The sequence below is a fragment of the Rhinatrema bivittatum genome, chromosome 8 (genome assembly GCF_901001135.1).
Source record: "Rhinatrema bivittatum chromosome 8, aRhiBiv1.1, whole genome shotgun sequence".
Lineage (NCBI taxonomy): Eukaryota > Metazoa > Chordata > Amphibia > Gymnophiona > Rhinatrematidae > Rhinatrema > Rhinatrema bivittatum.
In genome coordinates this window covers 136,338,158-136,355,686 of record NC_042622.1, presented here as the reverse complement: position 1 = coordinate 136,355,686, position 17,529 = coordinate 136,338,158, and the positions used below count along the sequence as shown (strand labels likewise).

Here is a 17,529-nt window from a genome sequence, read left to right as displayed (position 1 = left end):
CACTTTTAGAGCTCTTTCCAATGTGAGCCCTGTGTGTCGGCAGACCCAATTTTGCATTGGCCAGTCAAGCCCATCTAAGAATTGTTCCAGAAGCACCTGTAGTGCTACTTTGAGGCCAGTCTTAGCCTCTGGCTGAGCCACTTACAGCTGGCATCCTTCAGGCAATGAAAAAGACTTTGGAGGCTCTCCCCAGGCTGCAGGAAACGCCACCAGAACTGCTGCCAATATGTTTCTGAGGTTTACCTAGCCCTCTCCAGGATAGCAGCCTTGACTTCCGCATAGATAGTCGTCCCATCTGGGTTGGCTGCTTGGAAAGCCGCCTGACTTCTGCTCTTGAGTAAGTTAGCCAAGTACGAATGCCAATTGGCTTTGGGCCAAGCCGAAAGGTGGACAGTCCTCTCAATGTTTCTCAGGAAGACCTCCAGGTCCTCACCTGCCTTCATTTTAAACAGGATGTGAGGCAACTGATTTGTCTGGGTTAAGCTGGACACAGCGGTTTGCACAGCCTGTGCTACCTGAGTTAACACTGCGTTTTGCTGCACAAGTGGTTCTCGTAGCATCTGCTGATGATCAAGTTGAGTTTGTATGGTGTTCTGCAATTGCTGCTGCCCTTTAGCAAGGATCTAGGTCACTTGCTCCATCTTCCCTGCTTTCTGAGCCACTTCCCCACTGGGAATCTCTCTGGACAGGAGAGTGAGAAAAAACAAAAAAAAAAAACCTGCTGGACTGTTCGATCCTGACTCACTGCTTGACCCCTGACTGAGCAGGCAGGGCTATCCCCTTTAGCCTGTTGTAGCTTCAGTTGGGAGAGTGAAAATGGGGGGTCCCAGGAGAAAGAGAAGAAAACATTTTGTAGGATGTTTTTTTTTCTACTGCGGTTGTGGGCTTTGCTTGTGCTTCCTGCTTAGGCAAGCGATCTCACTGCTCCCACCATATGTGATGCTGAGCAGTCAGAACTAGCCAGAGAACAGACTCCAGGTTGGATTCTGGCAACAATCTTTATAAGCTTCTTTATTGTTAAGCAATAGTAAACAAAACAAGTTAGCTGGTTTGTGCATTTCACCAAAATAATTGTAACTTACAGTTTGTGTTCTCGAGGCTTCTGTCTCTCTCCCTGGACCTCCCTCATCACTCTGGTCCTGGTCTCTTATCTCCACTTGTAGTGATTCTTCCTATCCCAGAATCCCTTGCTGGGTTGGGACTTAAAGAGGACCACTACAAGTAGCTGTACCTGATCCTTAAAAGTGTTCTGAGGGCATTCCTTACATGCTCTCTCACACCCTCCTTTGTTAATTAAATAAAAAAAGGGAGAGAAAAAGGAAAAGGCACAATATCTGCAGAAGAAAGGCTTACGTGCAGCTAAGACTTGAAGTAATGTAAGAGCTACAGTGAAGGGCCTTCAGGGATAAGTGTTATCTTGGAGTTGATCTGCCTCTGCTGGCCGGCTCAGGGTTCCTCAAAGCAAGTTTCCTTTTTGTCCAAGCAGGCCAGTCCACATAAGTGGGTTATGCACTCCAGCTAGCAGATGGAAATGGAGATAAACTGACTCATTGATGTCACTCTCATATAACACTGTACCAACATCAGCCTGCCAGTATTCTCCGCCCCCAGCAGATGGTGGACATACATACCTGCTTGTGGATCTAGGCGTGTCAGGAGTGAGACAGGTTGGCTTATAGCTCCTGAGGTGATAGCTTGACTACCTCTCTCAGTTGAGCAAGCAGTCTGTGGATCGAACATTTTGAAGAGCTCGATGGTGAAGGCTAGTTGCCTCCTCTCCCTGCAGGCACCAGAGTTGCTTCTAGATGAGGTAGGAAGTTTTGGGCTCACTGCTTCTCTTTTTCTTCACTCTGCCTGCGGTGCTCTACTTTCCCGGTCAGGTAGTGCAGATGACTGCAGTGTGCGATCGAGGAGAATTTAACCCCTCCCCCCCTACATACACACACAAAAACAGCGTGGCTCCTATTCATAATGGCAGTGTGTCTCAGCGTGCAAGTGGCAATCTCCTGAGCCAGCAGTGCCGATGCTTCTCAGTGGGATAGTTGATTGGGGCTGGCAGAGTCGAGCATACAGTCTCCATGTTGCAGCTTGCAAACATGGTAAGCGCAAGAAGAGACTCCAGATATTTGTGACCTGCCATTTACGAGCTGTGCAGCCCTTCCTTGCCCTGAGCTTGATCCAGAGGCACTTTGAAGCATGAGGGGAACTACCGCAGGCAGAATTTACTCCCATAGGAGCCTCTTCAGCAGAGGTGGAGAGGCTAGCAGAGGGGAGCACCTGTGAAGGTGGGGTGTTCATTGAATCTCCCCTGGAAGAAGAGGAGCCTTCCCCTTCACCCTTGTTGCCTTTACCCACAGGCGCTATAGGCAATGGGTCGGAGGTCTCCTTTTCTAATCCCATGGTGCCAGGAATGAACTTGGCGTCTTTTTCATGGGTTGAATTTTTCAACGGTCTACAGACTTTTTGTAGAAGGCAGGAAGGACTGAGTGTGGGATCTAAAAGGAAATCCCAACACCAGTCATCCTCCCCAAGAAGTAGGAAATGCTCAAGTCCTTCCTCTCCCCCTCTGAGACATAAGCAGCGGAGGGGAGAAGGAGAGGATTAGGTGGAAGAAGATGAGGATTATGCTGTCTCGGATGATTCCTTAGGGGGGAGTCTGGATGTTCTCTGGGTGACTTGGGAGAAGTAATTTTGGAGGAGGGTGACCTTCCACCAGACATGGAATCGCACAGGACTATGTTGCAGTTATTCCATCTGGATGAATTGCCAGGCCTATTGTCTCAGACATGGAAGGTGTTGGGAATGGAGACAGACTTGCTAAGACACAGAAGAAAACTCCTGCTATGCTCAACCATTTGTGTAAGGCATCGTGTTTTTTCCCTCTTCCTCAGGTGATCTAAGAACTGATTGATTTGGAGTAGAGTGCACCAGAGGAAACTTTTAAGGGGGGGGGGATGTCAATCCTTGGCAGGAATCTATCCCCTGGACCCTAAGATGAGGAATCAGCTTTGTTTCGCAAAAGTGGAAGCCCTAGTGTGTGCTGTTATTAAGACCACAATTCCGGTGGAAGGTGGAGGGAAAGGATGCTCAGGATAAGAGAAATGAGGCTATCCTTAGACAGGCCTGAACTTGCAGGTCTTTGTATTCTGCTGCATGGTAGCACAGGGTAGTTTGCGCTTGACCCAAGAAGCTCAGGTGATCCTAGGAGTGAATGGACCTTATTTAGAGCCAGGTGCTGATTTTTTGGCGGATGCAGGCTATGATTTAGCATGCACTGCAGCTCAAGGAGTGGTGTCAGTGATAGCTGCAAGATGCCTCCTGTGGTTGTGCAATTGGTCAACTGATATTATTTCTAAGTCAAACTTGACCAAATTGCCATTTAAGGGCCACCTTTAGTCCAGGGAAGAGTTGGAGAAGAAGGCAGATCAATGGGGGGACTCCAAGATTCCACATTTGCCAGAGGATAAGAAGTCTGCTCCACGCTCTTCCTTCTCTAGAGGTTGGTTTCAGGATTCATGGCATTTTCTCCCCTCCAGAGTTCAGGAGCACAGAAATCTCATACTTTTGGAAGGTCTTAGTACTTTGGAGCTAAGAAGATGGGTAAGGATGGAAACTCTGGTTCTGGGGTTTCCCGTTCATCACAATGAAATTTGGGGGTCCAACCTCCAAATCAAAGATGGAATATTATCACTTCAGACCAGTGGGTCTTGGATGTAGTGAGTTTTGGCTATGCCCTAGAGTTTCATCGGTCTCCTACAGACACTTTTATGTTTTCCCCCTGCAGCTCCATAGAAAAGGGAGCTCCTGTGCAAACCATCTTATAGAGGTTGATTTAACTAAAGGCCATGGTTTCTGTCCCGAAGGGGCAGGAAGATAAGTGCCAATATTCCATTTATTTTGTGGTGCCCAAAAAGGATACTTTTTGCCCCATTTTGGATCTAAAGGGAGTCAACAAGTTTTCACATGTGACTCACTCAGAATGGAAACTTTACACTCTGTAATTATGAAAGTGCAGCAAGGGAAGTTTCTCATGTCTCTTGATCTGACAGAAGCCTATCTGCATATTCTGGTAAAGGAGGAGTATCAGCAATTTCTATGGTTTACAGTACTGGGTCAGCATTACCAGTTTCAAGTGTTGCCATTCGGTTTGGCTATGGTGTCTAAAATCTTTTCCAAGGTAATGGGGGTGGTAGCCATCGCCCTGCACAAGGAGGGCATATTGGTCCATCCGTATCTTCATGACTGGTTGTTCAGGGCCAGGTTGGTGCAGGAAAGCCAGATAGTGTCTCATAGAGTGGTACAGCTGCTACAGTAATTAGGTTGGGTAGTGAATCTAGCCAAGAGCAACTTACAGCCAACATAGACTTTGGAGTATTTGGGAATCTGGTTCAATATGGCATGAGGCAAGGTGTACCTTCTGGTACATCTTTGGGGACAAATATGAATCCTGAGGGTGAACATTCATCTGACAGTTTGGGATTATATGCAAACATTGGGATTCATGGCAGCGACATCAGAAGTTGTTCCATGGGCTAAGGCGCATATGCGTCCACTTTAAAGGACATTGTTGTCTCGGTGGAACCCTCAGCTTCAAATATACTTGGTGTGACTGTCTCACCCATTGGAGATGAAGCGGAAATTACTTTGGTGGATTCAGAGAGATCATCTCACCAAGAGGGTGGACTTAGAGTGTTATGCGCGCCGGCCACGGCAGAACCGCAGCCCGGCCCCTCACCTCTTTCAAGCTAATCCAGGTACCGGCCCCACGTCTCTAGCAGCGATAGGCCGCCGGCTCCGTCCTCAGGCCACATCTGGTGCCTCCGGCTCAGCTACAGACTCTGCTACCTCTGGACCCATCTCAGCTCCTGGTGCTCCACGTCAGGCCTCTCCACGTGGCCCACGGAGAGACGCTGCTCCTTGGCGCCACGCCCCTCTCTAGGCGCATGTGTGTGCATCACTGTGACTTAAGTAGGGCCCGCGGCCCTGGATGATGACATCAGCGGAGCACCTGTACTTAAGCCCGGGCTCCGCTCCCTAGCTTTGCCTTTGCAACAGGTCTCCTCGCTTGTCGAGCACTCATTGCCTCCTTGTGTTCCTAGTTCCTGACTCTCCTGATTCCATTCCTGTTTCCTTGTTCCTGTGTTCCTGATCTTCAGCCTTCCTTCGGATTGACTTCACGGTTTGACTCTGCATCGCCTGACTACGCCATTGCTTCTCTCCAGCCCCGGTCCTCTGCATTGCCTGACTACTCCATTGCTTCTCTCCAGCCCTGGACCTCTGCATTGCCTGACTACTCCATTGCTTCTCTCCAGCCCCGGTCCTCTGCATTGCCTGACTACTCCTTTGCTTCTCTCCTGCCCCGGATCTCTGCATTTCCTGCCTACTCCGTTGCCTCTCTCCGGCCCCGGACCTCTGCATTGCCTGACTACTCTGTTGCCTCTCTCCAGCCCCGGACCTCTGCATTGCCTGACTACTCCGTTGCCTCTCTCCAGCCCTGACCTCTGCATTGTTTGACTACGCTTTGACTCTCTCCTCGTCCAGGCCTCAGCTTGCTTGCCACTACTCTCTGTTTGCCTCCAGCCCTGAACCCAGCCTGCTCTACGACGCTCCTTCTGTCTACTTCCTGGACTTGGCCAAATCAGGCTTCAGTCTGCTCTTGCTCGGGCTCCCCCTATCAGACTTTGTTCCTATTGGCGCCTGGGTTCCCAGGACTCTGCCTCATCCAGTAAAGACTGTTACTCCTCCCTATTGCTGCCTCTGGGCTGACCTCGATCATCCCATTGACAACAACAGACAGAGGCCACCTAAGTCCAGCTGGCCCTGGCACCCAAAATGAGGGCTGGTATTGGTGAAGCACCAGCCGGCCTCTGTCCTTCAGCCCTCTCTGACTGCCATGCGGACCCGTAGGACCCTTCCTATGGGTAACACCAATCCCATCTTGGCCCAAGGGTCCACCTCCAGCACAACATAGAGATTCCCTATTGGCTAGTGCTAACTACGGATGTGAGTCTACAACAGTCAAACCCTCTCAAGGGCCAAATCAAAAGATATAACTGATCAGTATTCTGCTGCAGGGGGGCCAATAACATCGACAATCACAAAGACCTGTCGACTAGCAGATGCTGAAGATCCACATACCATGGTCGTTGCGGCCAATCTGGGTTCACCAGAGGCACCAAGTCAGAATGCTTCACAATCCTTTGCAGTAATAATTTGCCCATCATTGGCCATGGAGGAAATACATAAAGCAACTCTTCCTTTGGCCAAGTCTGGACGAAAGCATTGATCCCGAGCATCAGAGAGTCCCTCCTGCAACTGAAAAACCTCTGCACCTTTGCATTGCCGTGGCTCACCATCAGTTCTAATGAGGGGCAACCTCACAGAGACGATAAGCTGAAAGGTCTTGTTTGCCAGTTTAAATTCTTCTGAATCTAAGGCATGACAGCTGAGATAAACCACCTGAATATTGTCCACCCCTGTGAGTGAGCAGTTGACAGTGCCTGAAGATTCTGCTCCACCCAGGGCAGTAGTTAGTCCATTTCCAGACAACTCTGTTGACACCACTGTGGCATTGTCCAATATCACTTTTATTGCTAGTCCACTTAACCGATCTGCAAACTCCAAGAAGGCTAACCGAATTGCTCAAACCTCCAGCTGATTGAGAGCCAGTCCCTTTTGAAATCATTTACTGTTTTTGTCATCACAACATCTTTTGGGCAGGCATTCCAGGCATCCACCACTCTCTCTGTGAAGAAATATTTCCTGATATTGGTTCTGGGACGTCTCCCCTGGAGTTTCATATCGTGACCCCCTAATTCTACTGTTTCTTTTCCAACAGAAAAGGTTCAAAGTTTGTGCATAATTAAAACCTTTCAGGTATCTGAAGGTCTGTATCATATCTCCACTGCACCTTTTTTCTTCCAGGGTATACCCATTCAGAGCCTTCAGCCTCACTTCAGACCCCATACTATTTTGACTGCTTCTCTGGACTGCTTCTGTCCTGTCTCTATCCATTTTGAGATACGGTCTCCAGAACTGAACACAGGACTCCAGGAGAGGCCTCACCAAGGACCCGTACAGGGCATTATCACTTCCCTTTTCCTGCTGCTTATTCCTCTCCCTATACAGCCCAACATCTTTCTGGCTTTAGCTACCACCTTGACACATTTCTTTGCTGCCTTCAGATTGCCAGACACAATCTCTCCAAGGTCCCTCTCCTGGTCCATGTACAATAGTCTTTCACTCCTCATCACATACAGCTCTTTTGGATTTCCACTCCTTAGATGCATGACTCTGTACTTCTTGACACTGAATCGCAGCAGTCAATTCTTCAACCACTTTTCAAGTTTTCGTAAATTATTTTTCATTCTCTCCACTCCTTCAGGCTTGTCCACTCTGTTGCAGATCTTAGTATCATCCACAAAAAGGCAAATCTTTTCTTCTAACCCCTCCACAATGTCGCTCATGAAGATATTGAAAAGAACTTGTCCAAAAATCAATCCTTGAGGCACTTCATTTAACACTGTTCTCTCATCAGAGGTTTTATTTACCATTACACATTGTCTCCTGTCAGTCAACCAATTAGTAATCCACTGTACCACCTTGGCACCCATACCCATACTTCTCATTTTATTCATGAGTCTCCTATGCAGGACTGTATCAAAAGCTTTGCTGAAACCCAAGTAAATCACATTGAGCACTCTTCTGTGATCCAATTCTCTAGTCACCCAATCAAAGAAATCAATCAGATTTGTCTAACAAGACCTTCACCTGGTGAATCCCTGCTGCATCATGTCGAGAAATTCACATGATTGTAGATAGTTCACTATCCTCTCCTTCAGCAGAGACTCTATTAATTTTCCCATCACTGAGGTAAGGCTAACCGGCCTGTAGTTTCCAGCCTCCTCTCTGCTACGACCCTTGTGAAGTGGGACCACAACTGCTCTTCTCCAGTCTTGTGGCACCACTCCAGGAATCTAACGGGATCCACAATTTACTAATGGAAAAGATGGTTAGTCAAAAGGGGACTCTTAAAAAGAAGAAAATAATATTGGACTTGTGGGGGCCTTATAGTCAAGCTTTACCCCATAGGGCAAGAATTTAGTTCTAAATGATTTCAGAACATTTCTTTAATAGACATGAGCAACACAGGTTCATTAGATTTAACTTGGTTGCTATGATGATAGATTGAAGGGGGAGGAGCATATAATCATCTTAGTTACAGTATAGTAGAGGGGGGATTATAAGGGGTTATAATAGAGGGGGGGTTATAAGGGGAAAAAAAGGAGGTTTTTTTCCTTGTTTAAATCTGCAAGGGATGGTATGTAAAACAAATACTTATCTGTTATGCTATATTGTCTATTTTCTCACAATAAAAATAGTTTTCACTTAATTTGGTCCTCAAGGCTCTGGTTGCTTCACCGGATATCCTTGAAGCATGTTTCTATTAAGGATCTGTCTCTGAAGTTGGTGTCTCTAGTTGCACTCTGCTCAGCTTGATGCATCTCTGAACTTCAGACCTTGTCCTGCAGAGATCCATTCTTGTTTTTTCCCACAGATTCAGACACTTTCCGTCCGGTTCCCTCTTTTGCACTAAAGTTGCTTTCAGTATTTCAGCACATTTCCTTGCTCATCTTTCTCCAGAAAGGAATGCCAGTGTAACAACAGATTCTTGGATGTTCATCGAGCCCTTTTGAAATATTTGGACATCACTAATTCTTTCTATCACTTGGATAGATTGCTTGTTTTGTCTGGAGGATCATGAATGCGCAAAGCTGTCTCAAAAGTGACCTTAGCTCAGTGGATCAAAGAGATTATTGCTTCTGCTTATTTGCTCAAGGGCAGGATTGTTCCAGAGATTCTTCATACTCTCTCCACTAGAGTGAAATCATCTTCCTTGGGTATAAGTGATACGTATTTCATCAGAGGATATCTGCAAGGCAGCCACTTGGTTGTCCTTGCACTATTTTGTCAAGCATTACAGGTTGAATGTTGAGGCAAAGGAGGATGCAGCTTTTAACTGGTATTTTCAAAGCCACCCTAACTTCCTCCCTCCCTGGTTAAATGAGCTTTGGTACCTCCCACTAGTATGGACAGATGTAGCAGGATGATAAAGAAGGATACATTTTCTTACCTGTTACTTTCCTTTCCTTTAGTCCTGTTACAACAGTCCAGGACCCATTCTGGAAGTTAGACCTTGTTGGACGTGAAGATTTGTGCATTTTTTTTACCAGGGAAAGTACATTTGTATATGTGCAGAGTTCACTTGAGGTATGTTTATGCATCTCCACCTGTCCTTTGTTCATTTGTTTGCAGTCTATCTCCCATTCTCTTGAGCAGAAGAATCCTGTTTTTGTAATTTGTGGTTTCTAATGTTTGTTATGCTTTTAGTGCATTGTTACTAGGATAGAGTAAATTTTCTGGGCTGCACCACAAGTAATAGTAGTGATGACATCTCAAGGAAAACTGGGTTCTTTGCCTTCATCTGCTGTTACGGGGAAACAACCCACTAGTCTGGACTGGTGTAGCAGAAAAAGAAAATGTCTCTTTAGGTCTCTGTTATTGGTACCAGTAAAAGAAAAAAGCAAATAATGAAGTGGGGGAGATGAGCGGTATACGTGCTGGTAATCAACCATATGTCCACACTATAGCACCAGAAATTCTAGGATTCTTGTAAAGATGAACAAAAACTCAAAACATGAAGATGTTGCCAAGCATTTCCAACTTTTATTCAGAAATACCGTAGATTTCGATGCCCTGACACGGACCGTGTTTCATCACTTGGGCTGCGTTGGGAGGGAAGAAGCCCAAAACCTAGTTTCACAGTATCAGAAAAATATTCGATTGAAGCAACTTCAAAACTTGTGCGAAGGAAATGCAGGCGAGGCAAGAATGCCCAAAACAGCCCTTGCAATGCTGTATCTGGTAACATCAAGCGGGTAATGTATATTTCTCTCTCTCTCTTTCTCTCTCTCTCTGTCCAGATCCATCCTGATGGGTGCCTCGGATTTAATTTCTTGTCGTCACAGTGCCGTGTTTCTCGTGGCCGCATAATATTTTCTGTCCCGACACCTGTCGTTAAGACAGAAAAACAAAAATATAGAAATATACATTACCCGCTTGATGTTACCAGATACAGCATTGCAAGGGCTGTTTTGGGCATTCTAGCCTTGCCTGCATTTCCCTCACATAAGTTTTGAAGTCGCTTCGATCGAATATTTTTCCTGATGCTGTGACTAGTTTTGGGGCTTCTGTCCCTCCCGACGCAGCCCAGGTGACGAAACACAGTCCATGTCGGGGGATCAAAATCTACTGTACTTCTGAATAAAAGTTGGAAATGCTTGGCAGCATCTTAATGTTTTGAGTTTTTGTTCATCTTTACAAGGATTGTAGAGCCTCCAGCGCTATACTGAGGACATATGGTTGATTACCAGTAAAAGAACTATATAACAGTAGTTGCGCTTATTTCCTCTCATCCTGCTAAACCTTACCTTCACTGAGTGCTGTTTCCCCTGAGCCTCCTCTTGCCGAAGCTTCCACAAAATATACTCACACTTCAGGGATACGTGACGTCCACCATTATTTACTCCCTCTTCCAAACAGCTTTTGAGCTACTGCTTGTGACATTTTAGCACCTCTTCTCATGTCAGGTTACTTATACAAATACAACTCTTTCTCTCTAAAACACAGGCTGGGAGCCACTGAATCTCCTATCAAAAGGATTTTATATCTACGGTCACAGTCAGATAAGAATTATTTTGGACGACGAGACCTACATTTTTTATGCCTCAAAAGTAGTACTGGCGGGGGAGATTATTTCTCTCTGTTGCTTTATTGAGTAATATTGAAAGCTGAGAGTGGCACATGATCTGAGGCATGCAACAGTCAGTCCTGATCCCTGGAATCCATCCCCCCCCCCCCCCCCCACTGTTCCACGGATGCTTCTACTTCCTCAGGAGAGACATTGCTATTTTTAATTCCTTAAGCTGTTTCAAAGGATGGCAGACAGGTTATGTGAAGTTCTCCCTATGAGATATGGAATTAGTTATCAGATGCTAGCGCTGGGTTTAGAGAAGCACTGGGTGCCAAAGTAATGAAGTGTTCTCTACCCAGGAGCAGAAAGACCTGCCCGAGCTGGGCACCCTTGGAGAGGGGTTGCTAAGGCCACCTGTTATCTTGGCATGACACATTATTGCTTTTGTTTTGTTTTTCACACAGGTCATTACCTTACTTTGCAAAGGGCTGGAGGACAGCAGTTAACTGCGGCTAAGGTTCAAACTCCTCTTCTGGGCCCCTCTGGCTTGGCCTGTACTATGGAAATGTACTATTACCTTTACAGTGGACATACAGGTACTGTAATATTTTCACGGAAAATACCAGCGTCAGCAGTATGAATGCATTTAATGAAAATTATACAGTTCAAGCATTTATGAAAAATATGAATATTTCTTGTTGTAATTACATCTCAAGGCAAGATATAATAGACCATCATTTCACCCGGAATGTTGGAGCAAGTTATTGAGCTTCCAAACATCAATCGGGTCACATATAATCATCGTTCTACACTCCAATTTTTTAATTTTTGTGCATTGCAAATAAAAGCAGTCACTTCCATTGTATATGAGTGCTTGAATTATGCCAACTTCAAAGGAAAACCCAACCCCTTCACTTCGCCCAGTACAGACCATGTTTCGAACCAGCAGTTCTTCCTCAGGGGTTGATCAAATGATAGGTCTTGAACAGTAATAAAACAAAGATAAATTTTATAAACATATATATTATCACACAGAACTATTTGACAGTCTTACTTTCAGCATTGACGGTGCCTTTCACAGTTTCATCATGGCGGTGGCAGGAAACGAGGGGCGAAGTAAAGGGGCACTACATGAGCAGATGATTTATTAATACAACAACAACGACAACAAAAGATACAACTTTTCATTTAATTTTGATTAAGAAAAAAAGTGATTTTAGTGCAATATAAATGTATTTAAAAAATGATTTTGTCTGGGTGAAGAAACAATGCCGTGAGACCTATGATAATGTATGAGCCAGCTGGATAAGGCATGATAATGCAAACACCTGATGATGCCTTTTATGATGGTTTTTCATTCATTTTCTCAATTCACTCCTACAGTGTTTGGGATAATTTTTGATATACTGTAATATCTTCACCAACTGCGTTGCCTCATGGGCACCTGTGATATCATAGTGTGGCACGGCAGTAAAGGAATGATCTTCGGCCTCTTGGTCATTAGGCTGATAAAGGTCAGCATCAAGGGCGGATTGGCCCCTGATGCTGACCTTGTAAATATGGATTCCCGTCAAAGAAAATGAGAAGGGCTGCTGCGGCCTGAAAAAAAGATCTACAAAGTCGCGGCAGAGCCGATGAAGCCACACTTGAAGTGAGGCTTGTGGGCTGCATCACAGCCCATTCTGCTGGGCCTGAAGAGGACCTGCGAGCCGTGGCAGAGCCCATCCTGACGCGGCATGAAGAGAGATCTGTGGGGCCGCTGAAGAGGACCTGAGTACAGGGCCGGTGCACCACAGGTCCGGGGGCGGCGACGACAGCATGACTTCTCCTTCTTCCTCTCCACGTGGCCCAGAAGAGGAAGTGGTGGGTCAGCACAGGCGGGAAGAAGAAGAGGCCATGCGGGAAAAAGAAGAGCGCAGGCTATTGCAGGAAGAGGCAGCATTAGCCCCAAGTTCGCGTGGCATCTGAGAAGCAGCAGCAACAGTGCTCCCGCCTCGGCCTTCACCTCCATGCAAGCGCATTCCCCGGGCCGTCGCGAGAAGAGGCATCAAGTGCCGGAGGAAAAGCAACAGCGCCATTCCCCCCTTGCAGGAAACAGAGCAGCATCAGCCCCCGCGGCCTCAAGAAAAATGGAGTCCCTCTGCCGTGGAGACTGAAAGAGGAGACTGCCGCTGTACTTCTTCTGGGGAGGGGAGAGGAAGTGAATGAGTGAGAGCACGTGTGTGTGTGTGTCTGTGAGGGTATGTGTGGGTGAAAGAGCATGTCTGTCTGCGAGGGCATGTCTGTGTGCATACGTATGTGAGAGCTTGTGTTTGTGCATGTGTGTGTGTGAGAGCATGTCTGAGACAGCATGTCTGTGTGTGTTGCTCTGTGAGATCATGTGTGTGTGTCTGAGAGCATGTCTGTGTCTGTGTGTGAGAGCATGAGCATGTGTATATATGAGAGAGAGATTGGAGGGACGACCCCTCACCTCTCCCCTGCTAATCCACGACAATCTCAGGGCATCTGGAAATCAAAAGATTCCAGGTATGAACAACTGGGAATTTTTTATCCTTTTTAAGTATCGGATAGTGTTTGAAATATATATATATATATATATATATATATTTATTTATTTATTTTTTTTTTTTAAATCTGTTTATACCTTTTACAAGCATATTCATCAAGCAAAAATTACTTGAGTAGAAATACAGGTAGAACAAAGAAAACAACATTTTTCAAGAAACATCATATTTCAGGGGATTTCTTATTGTCATACCTGTCTAACAAGCCCTCAATTATATCCAAGATTACACCACTTCAGGAAATATAGGGGTAGATTTTAAAATATGCACGCGCAGCGTACATGTGCGCGTGCTACCCGGCGCATGCACATGTACACCCAATTTTATAACTTGCGCGCACAGGGTCTGGTGAAGAGCTAAGCGATTGTCTACCTTTATTTACTAAGAATTCTGTTAACTGAGATGCTTTATTAAGCATTAACATGGGAATTTCAGCATAAAAAAAACATCCCTAATTGCACTACTTGAGGTTTTAACAATAAAAATTGTCTTCTAAGTTTTTGGGATTGCCTAGACAAACCGGAAACATCTGAATTCTGCAACCCAAAAACTCCTCTGATCTATTTAGGAAATACTTTCTAAATACCCAATCTTTATCAGACTCTAACATAAAAGTCACCAGCAATGTTGATGGTCTCGCCAGATTGCTCTCTGAGTCTTCTAATATCGCAGATACATTTATACTTGGTGCTTGTACTGGTTGTAATTCCTGCATTAAAATATTCTCGTTATTATTTCCCCTGGTGGCTTTCTTCAGTGGGGTGAGGAGGTATATCTTGGAAATAATAGGTAGTGTAGCCTCTGGTAATGTAAGCACCTCCGTTAAATATCTCTGCCAGAGTTGACTTGGTGTTGACATCGGAAGCTTAAGGAAATTGATACACCGGATGATTTTACTCCTTGAAATAAGTTCTCAATTTTAAGTTGTAAGATCTGGTTTTCCTTAACCAGAGCATATTGTAGGTCATTTACCTTTCCCAGGTCAGCTTTAACTGTTAACAGTTCACTTTTAATTTGAGCATTTTCTGCTTCAATTTTATCAACTCTTATTTTTGTATCTTTCACTGTATTCAACAAAACTTCCATTTGTGTCACCATATTTAGATCATTAATAACTTCCCAGATAAGCTCCAGTATGAAGGTTTGTGGTCTTACTAGAGTTTTTAGTTGCAGAGAAGGAAAAACAGCAGAGTTCTCTCCAGGCCCCAGTCCTGCTGCTCTGGTGGATATTTTGCCAGCTCCAAGATTGAGTTGTTGGGCCGCAGCAGCCTCCAGCAGGGCTTCATGCCTCGACAGGGGTTCTATCGGGCTGACATCTTCCGATAGCCCCAGGTCTCCTTGCTCCTGCAGAAGCCTTACGGCTGGGTTTGCTGGCAGCGATCTCTCCCCAGAGAAGAGTGATGTCATCAGTTCTGGAGTGTAGGAGGACTCCTCTTGCCCCTCCTATCGCTCAGCAAACTCTCTGCCCCAACCTCCGTCCTACGGCAGAGATGAGCGTCCATTGGAGTCACAATTGGAACGGCCTCCATCGCGTCTGAGGCCTGACGCTCCTTGGCCCTTCTTTTGCGGGCTGAATGAGGCATTTTTCAGCGGAAAATTTCCAGCGGTAAACAGGATGCTCAGACCCATCTCGCTGCCGACGCCATCTTGGATAGTGTTTGAAATATTTTATTGGTCTTTGGAAAATGTGTATGAGTTTTCAATTATTAGATGTTGTTCTGTTTGTCAGCTGTTTTGAAATATTCTTTTTATTAGTATGGTTTTACTTCTATTAATGATTTATATTTACTGATTTTGATGTTTTCTAAGAAATTTGTAATGTTTCTGTTTTTCCATTGTTGCACTGCATAATAGTCTGGCCTGTTGTTGTGAGTGAACTGTTTAGTGGACCCTTGGGCCGACCTCTGAGAGACTGGGGAGAGGTGTACTATAGTCTCTGGTGAGTGACAGGTCGGGAGGCGGATACCAGGCAGGAGATGGACGTGAGCGTCACCCTGGAAGCCGGTACTCCCCCGGGAGGAGCCCGTAGGAGCCTGACCGCTGGGACTTAGGAGATCACGGAAGCTGGAGCTGGAGCAGGCAGGCAGGGAACAGGAGACAGGCAGGCACTGAAGCAGGCTAGGACTGAAGCAAGCAGGAACTGAGGCAGAACGGCTACTGGAACCAGACAGGAACTGAAGCAGGACTGGCTACAGGAACCAGACAGGAACTGAAGCAGGACTGGCTACTGGAACCAGACAGGAGCTGAAGCAGGACTGGCTACTAGAACCAGGCAGGAGCTGAAGCAGGACTGGCTACTGGAACCAGACAGGAGCTGAAGCAGGACTGGCAACTAGAACCTGGAACCAAGCTGGAACTGAAGCAGAACAGGTTACTACAAGCAAGCCAGACAAGAGCAAGACTTGGGCACAGAGCGAAACAAGTCTAAGGCAGGAACGGAGTCGCTAACGCAATAGCGCACTCCGGGGCACAGAGCAACAGAGGACTGCAAGGAACCCCATTGCAAGGCAAAGTCCTGGGCTCCGCGGCGGCCTACATAGGCCGCAGCGTCTGACGTCATCAATAGGGCGGAGCTTCCAATGGCGGGAAACGGCCTTCATAAGCGCTGGTTGCGCGCGCGCCTAGGGAGAAGGCGTCCAGGCAGGGCTTCTCGGCGGCGTCCCCTCCGCGGGGATGCCGCGAAACAGGCCGCAGACCCTCGGAGACGGGCCGGGACCAAGGAGGTAAGGACCTAGTCGCGGCTGCCGCGACTGGGGCCGCAACAGCTGTTGCGGTTAATAGTTCAGTTTTTGTCTGCACATTTGTATTAATATTTTATGGTTACTTTATTCTGCATTTTTGTGAGGGTCTGTTTGTATTTTGTGTGTGTGATTGAGTTGACGTATTCTGCTAGTATGTAGGTTCTATGTAGAGATCTGTAGCAGCTTGGCTTTTTCTGTTTTCCTAATAGTATGTGTATTGCCTTTCTAGGGCTTGGTGTAATAATCACAGTGTTGCCTTTTCATAAATAGGGTTGTTAGTGTTTGAGTGCTGGCAGTTATTGCAGTTTTGATATGGAGAATTACTATATTGAAATTGTAATCCAGTTTACATGTGGCTTTCTGAGGGCCAAGCTCACACTCAAGGGGTTTTTTTAACGTTTTTTGCAGGACTTTACAGCACTCCATACGAGAATAATCAGGGGCGGATTGCAGGCAAATAGCTCGGGCGATTTTTTCAAAAGCGGCCCACAGGGTATCTGTGACTCACTTATATGCTTTCTGTGCAGCAGTTGCTTCAACAACTCCCAAAAGTACATTGAGCTAATCACTGAGAAGTACATCACGTGACTTAGAGTCTGACAGAATTGAGACAAAAATTCTCCAACATAAATTTCACCTTTTTCCTAAAAATCTAACTAGAGCACATCCTAAACCAGGGGTGAGGAAACATGGTTGCAATCCCTTCCATCTATGCAATTGGTTGGGTCCCCCATAAGTTTGGTTATATCCGTCATATATCCTGGATTCCTAGTCTGGTGTCAAAGTCTCTTGCCAACCAATCAGCTTGAGAACTAGTTGCCAAGTAATGAGACAACCGCACTGCCAGCCAGTGGCTCAGACACACACACACACACACACACACACACATACATACTCTCTCTGGTTCACCCCCTCCCTATCTATGACAATACTTGCCTCCACTTCTCAGGGCCTCCCCACTCCAGCACATTCTCACTGTCTGCTGCTTTTATGATTCCTTAGACACTGCTCTGCCTGGGGAGGTATGTGTGTGTATGTGTGTGTGTGTGTGGCTCGGGGGGGGGGGGGGGGTTGACCAGAAGTGATCCACATTGTCTGCCTTCTCCGTGGCTTAAGAAAAAGGAAAATAAGCCCTGGCCAAGACTATATGCATCACTGCTGCAACAGAGGCTGGGGAGAACCTGGCCCATGATAGCAAAGCTCCAGATGGAATTCTGCTTTCTCACATAGAGCCACTGCAGCCAGGGCCGGTGCAAGGGTATTAGGTACCCTAGGCAAACCGTATAGCTTTACACACCCAGCCCCACCCTCCACACACACAATTAAAAATTAGGTGGGACTTCCAGTTATGGCGTGAAACGAGTCGGAAGCAGGGGAAGAGAGCTCCGGGGTCCCCTCTCTCCCTAACATCACCGGGCTCCCTCCAAACGCAGCGACTCTCAAATTGAAGAAGCGATTTAGGAACCCCTAG

At 46.3% G+C, this 17,529-nt stretch overlaps 1 protein-coding gene across 1 annotated transcript in view; it reads left to right on the top strand.

Moving 5' to 3' along the window:
- The window catches only part of MAMDC4 (MAM domain containing 4), a 133,338-nt gene that overhangs the window by 60,421 nt on the left and 55,388 nt on the right, over positions 1 to 17,529 (top strand). The window contains exon 14 of the mRNA XM_029614094.1: positions 11,218 to 11,349. Within this exon, the coding sequence (XP_029469954.1) occupies positions 11,218 to 11,349 (132 nt within the window). The remainder of the gene's footprint in view (positions 1 to 11,217; positions 11,350 to 17,529) is intronic.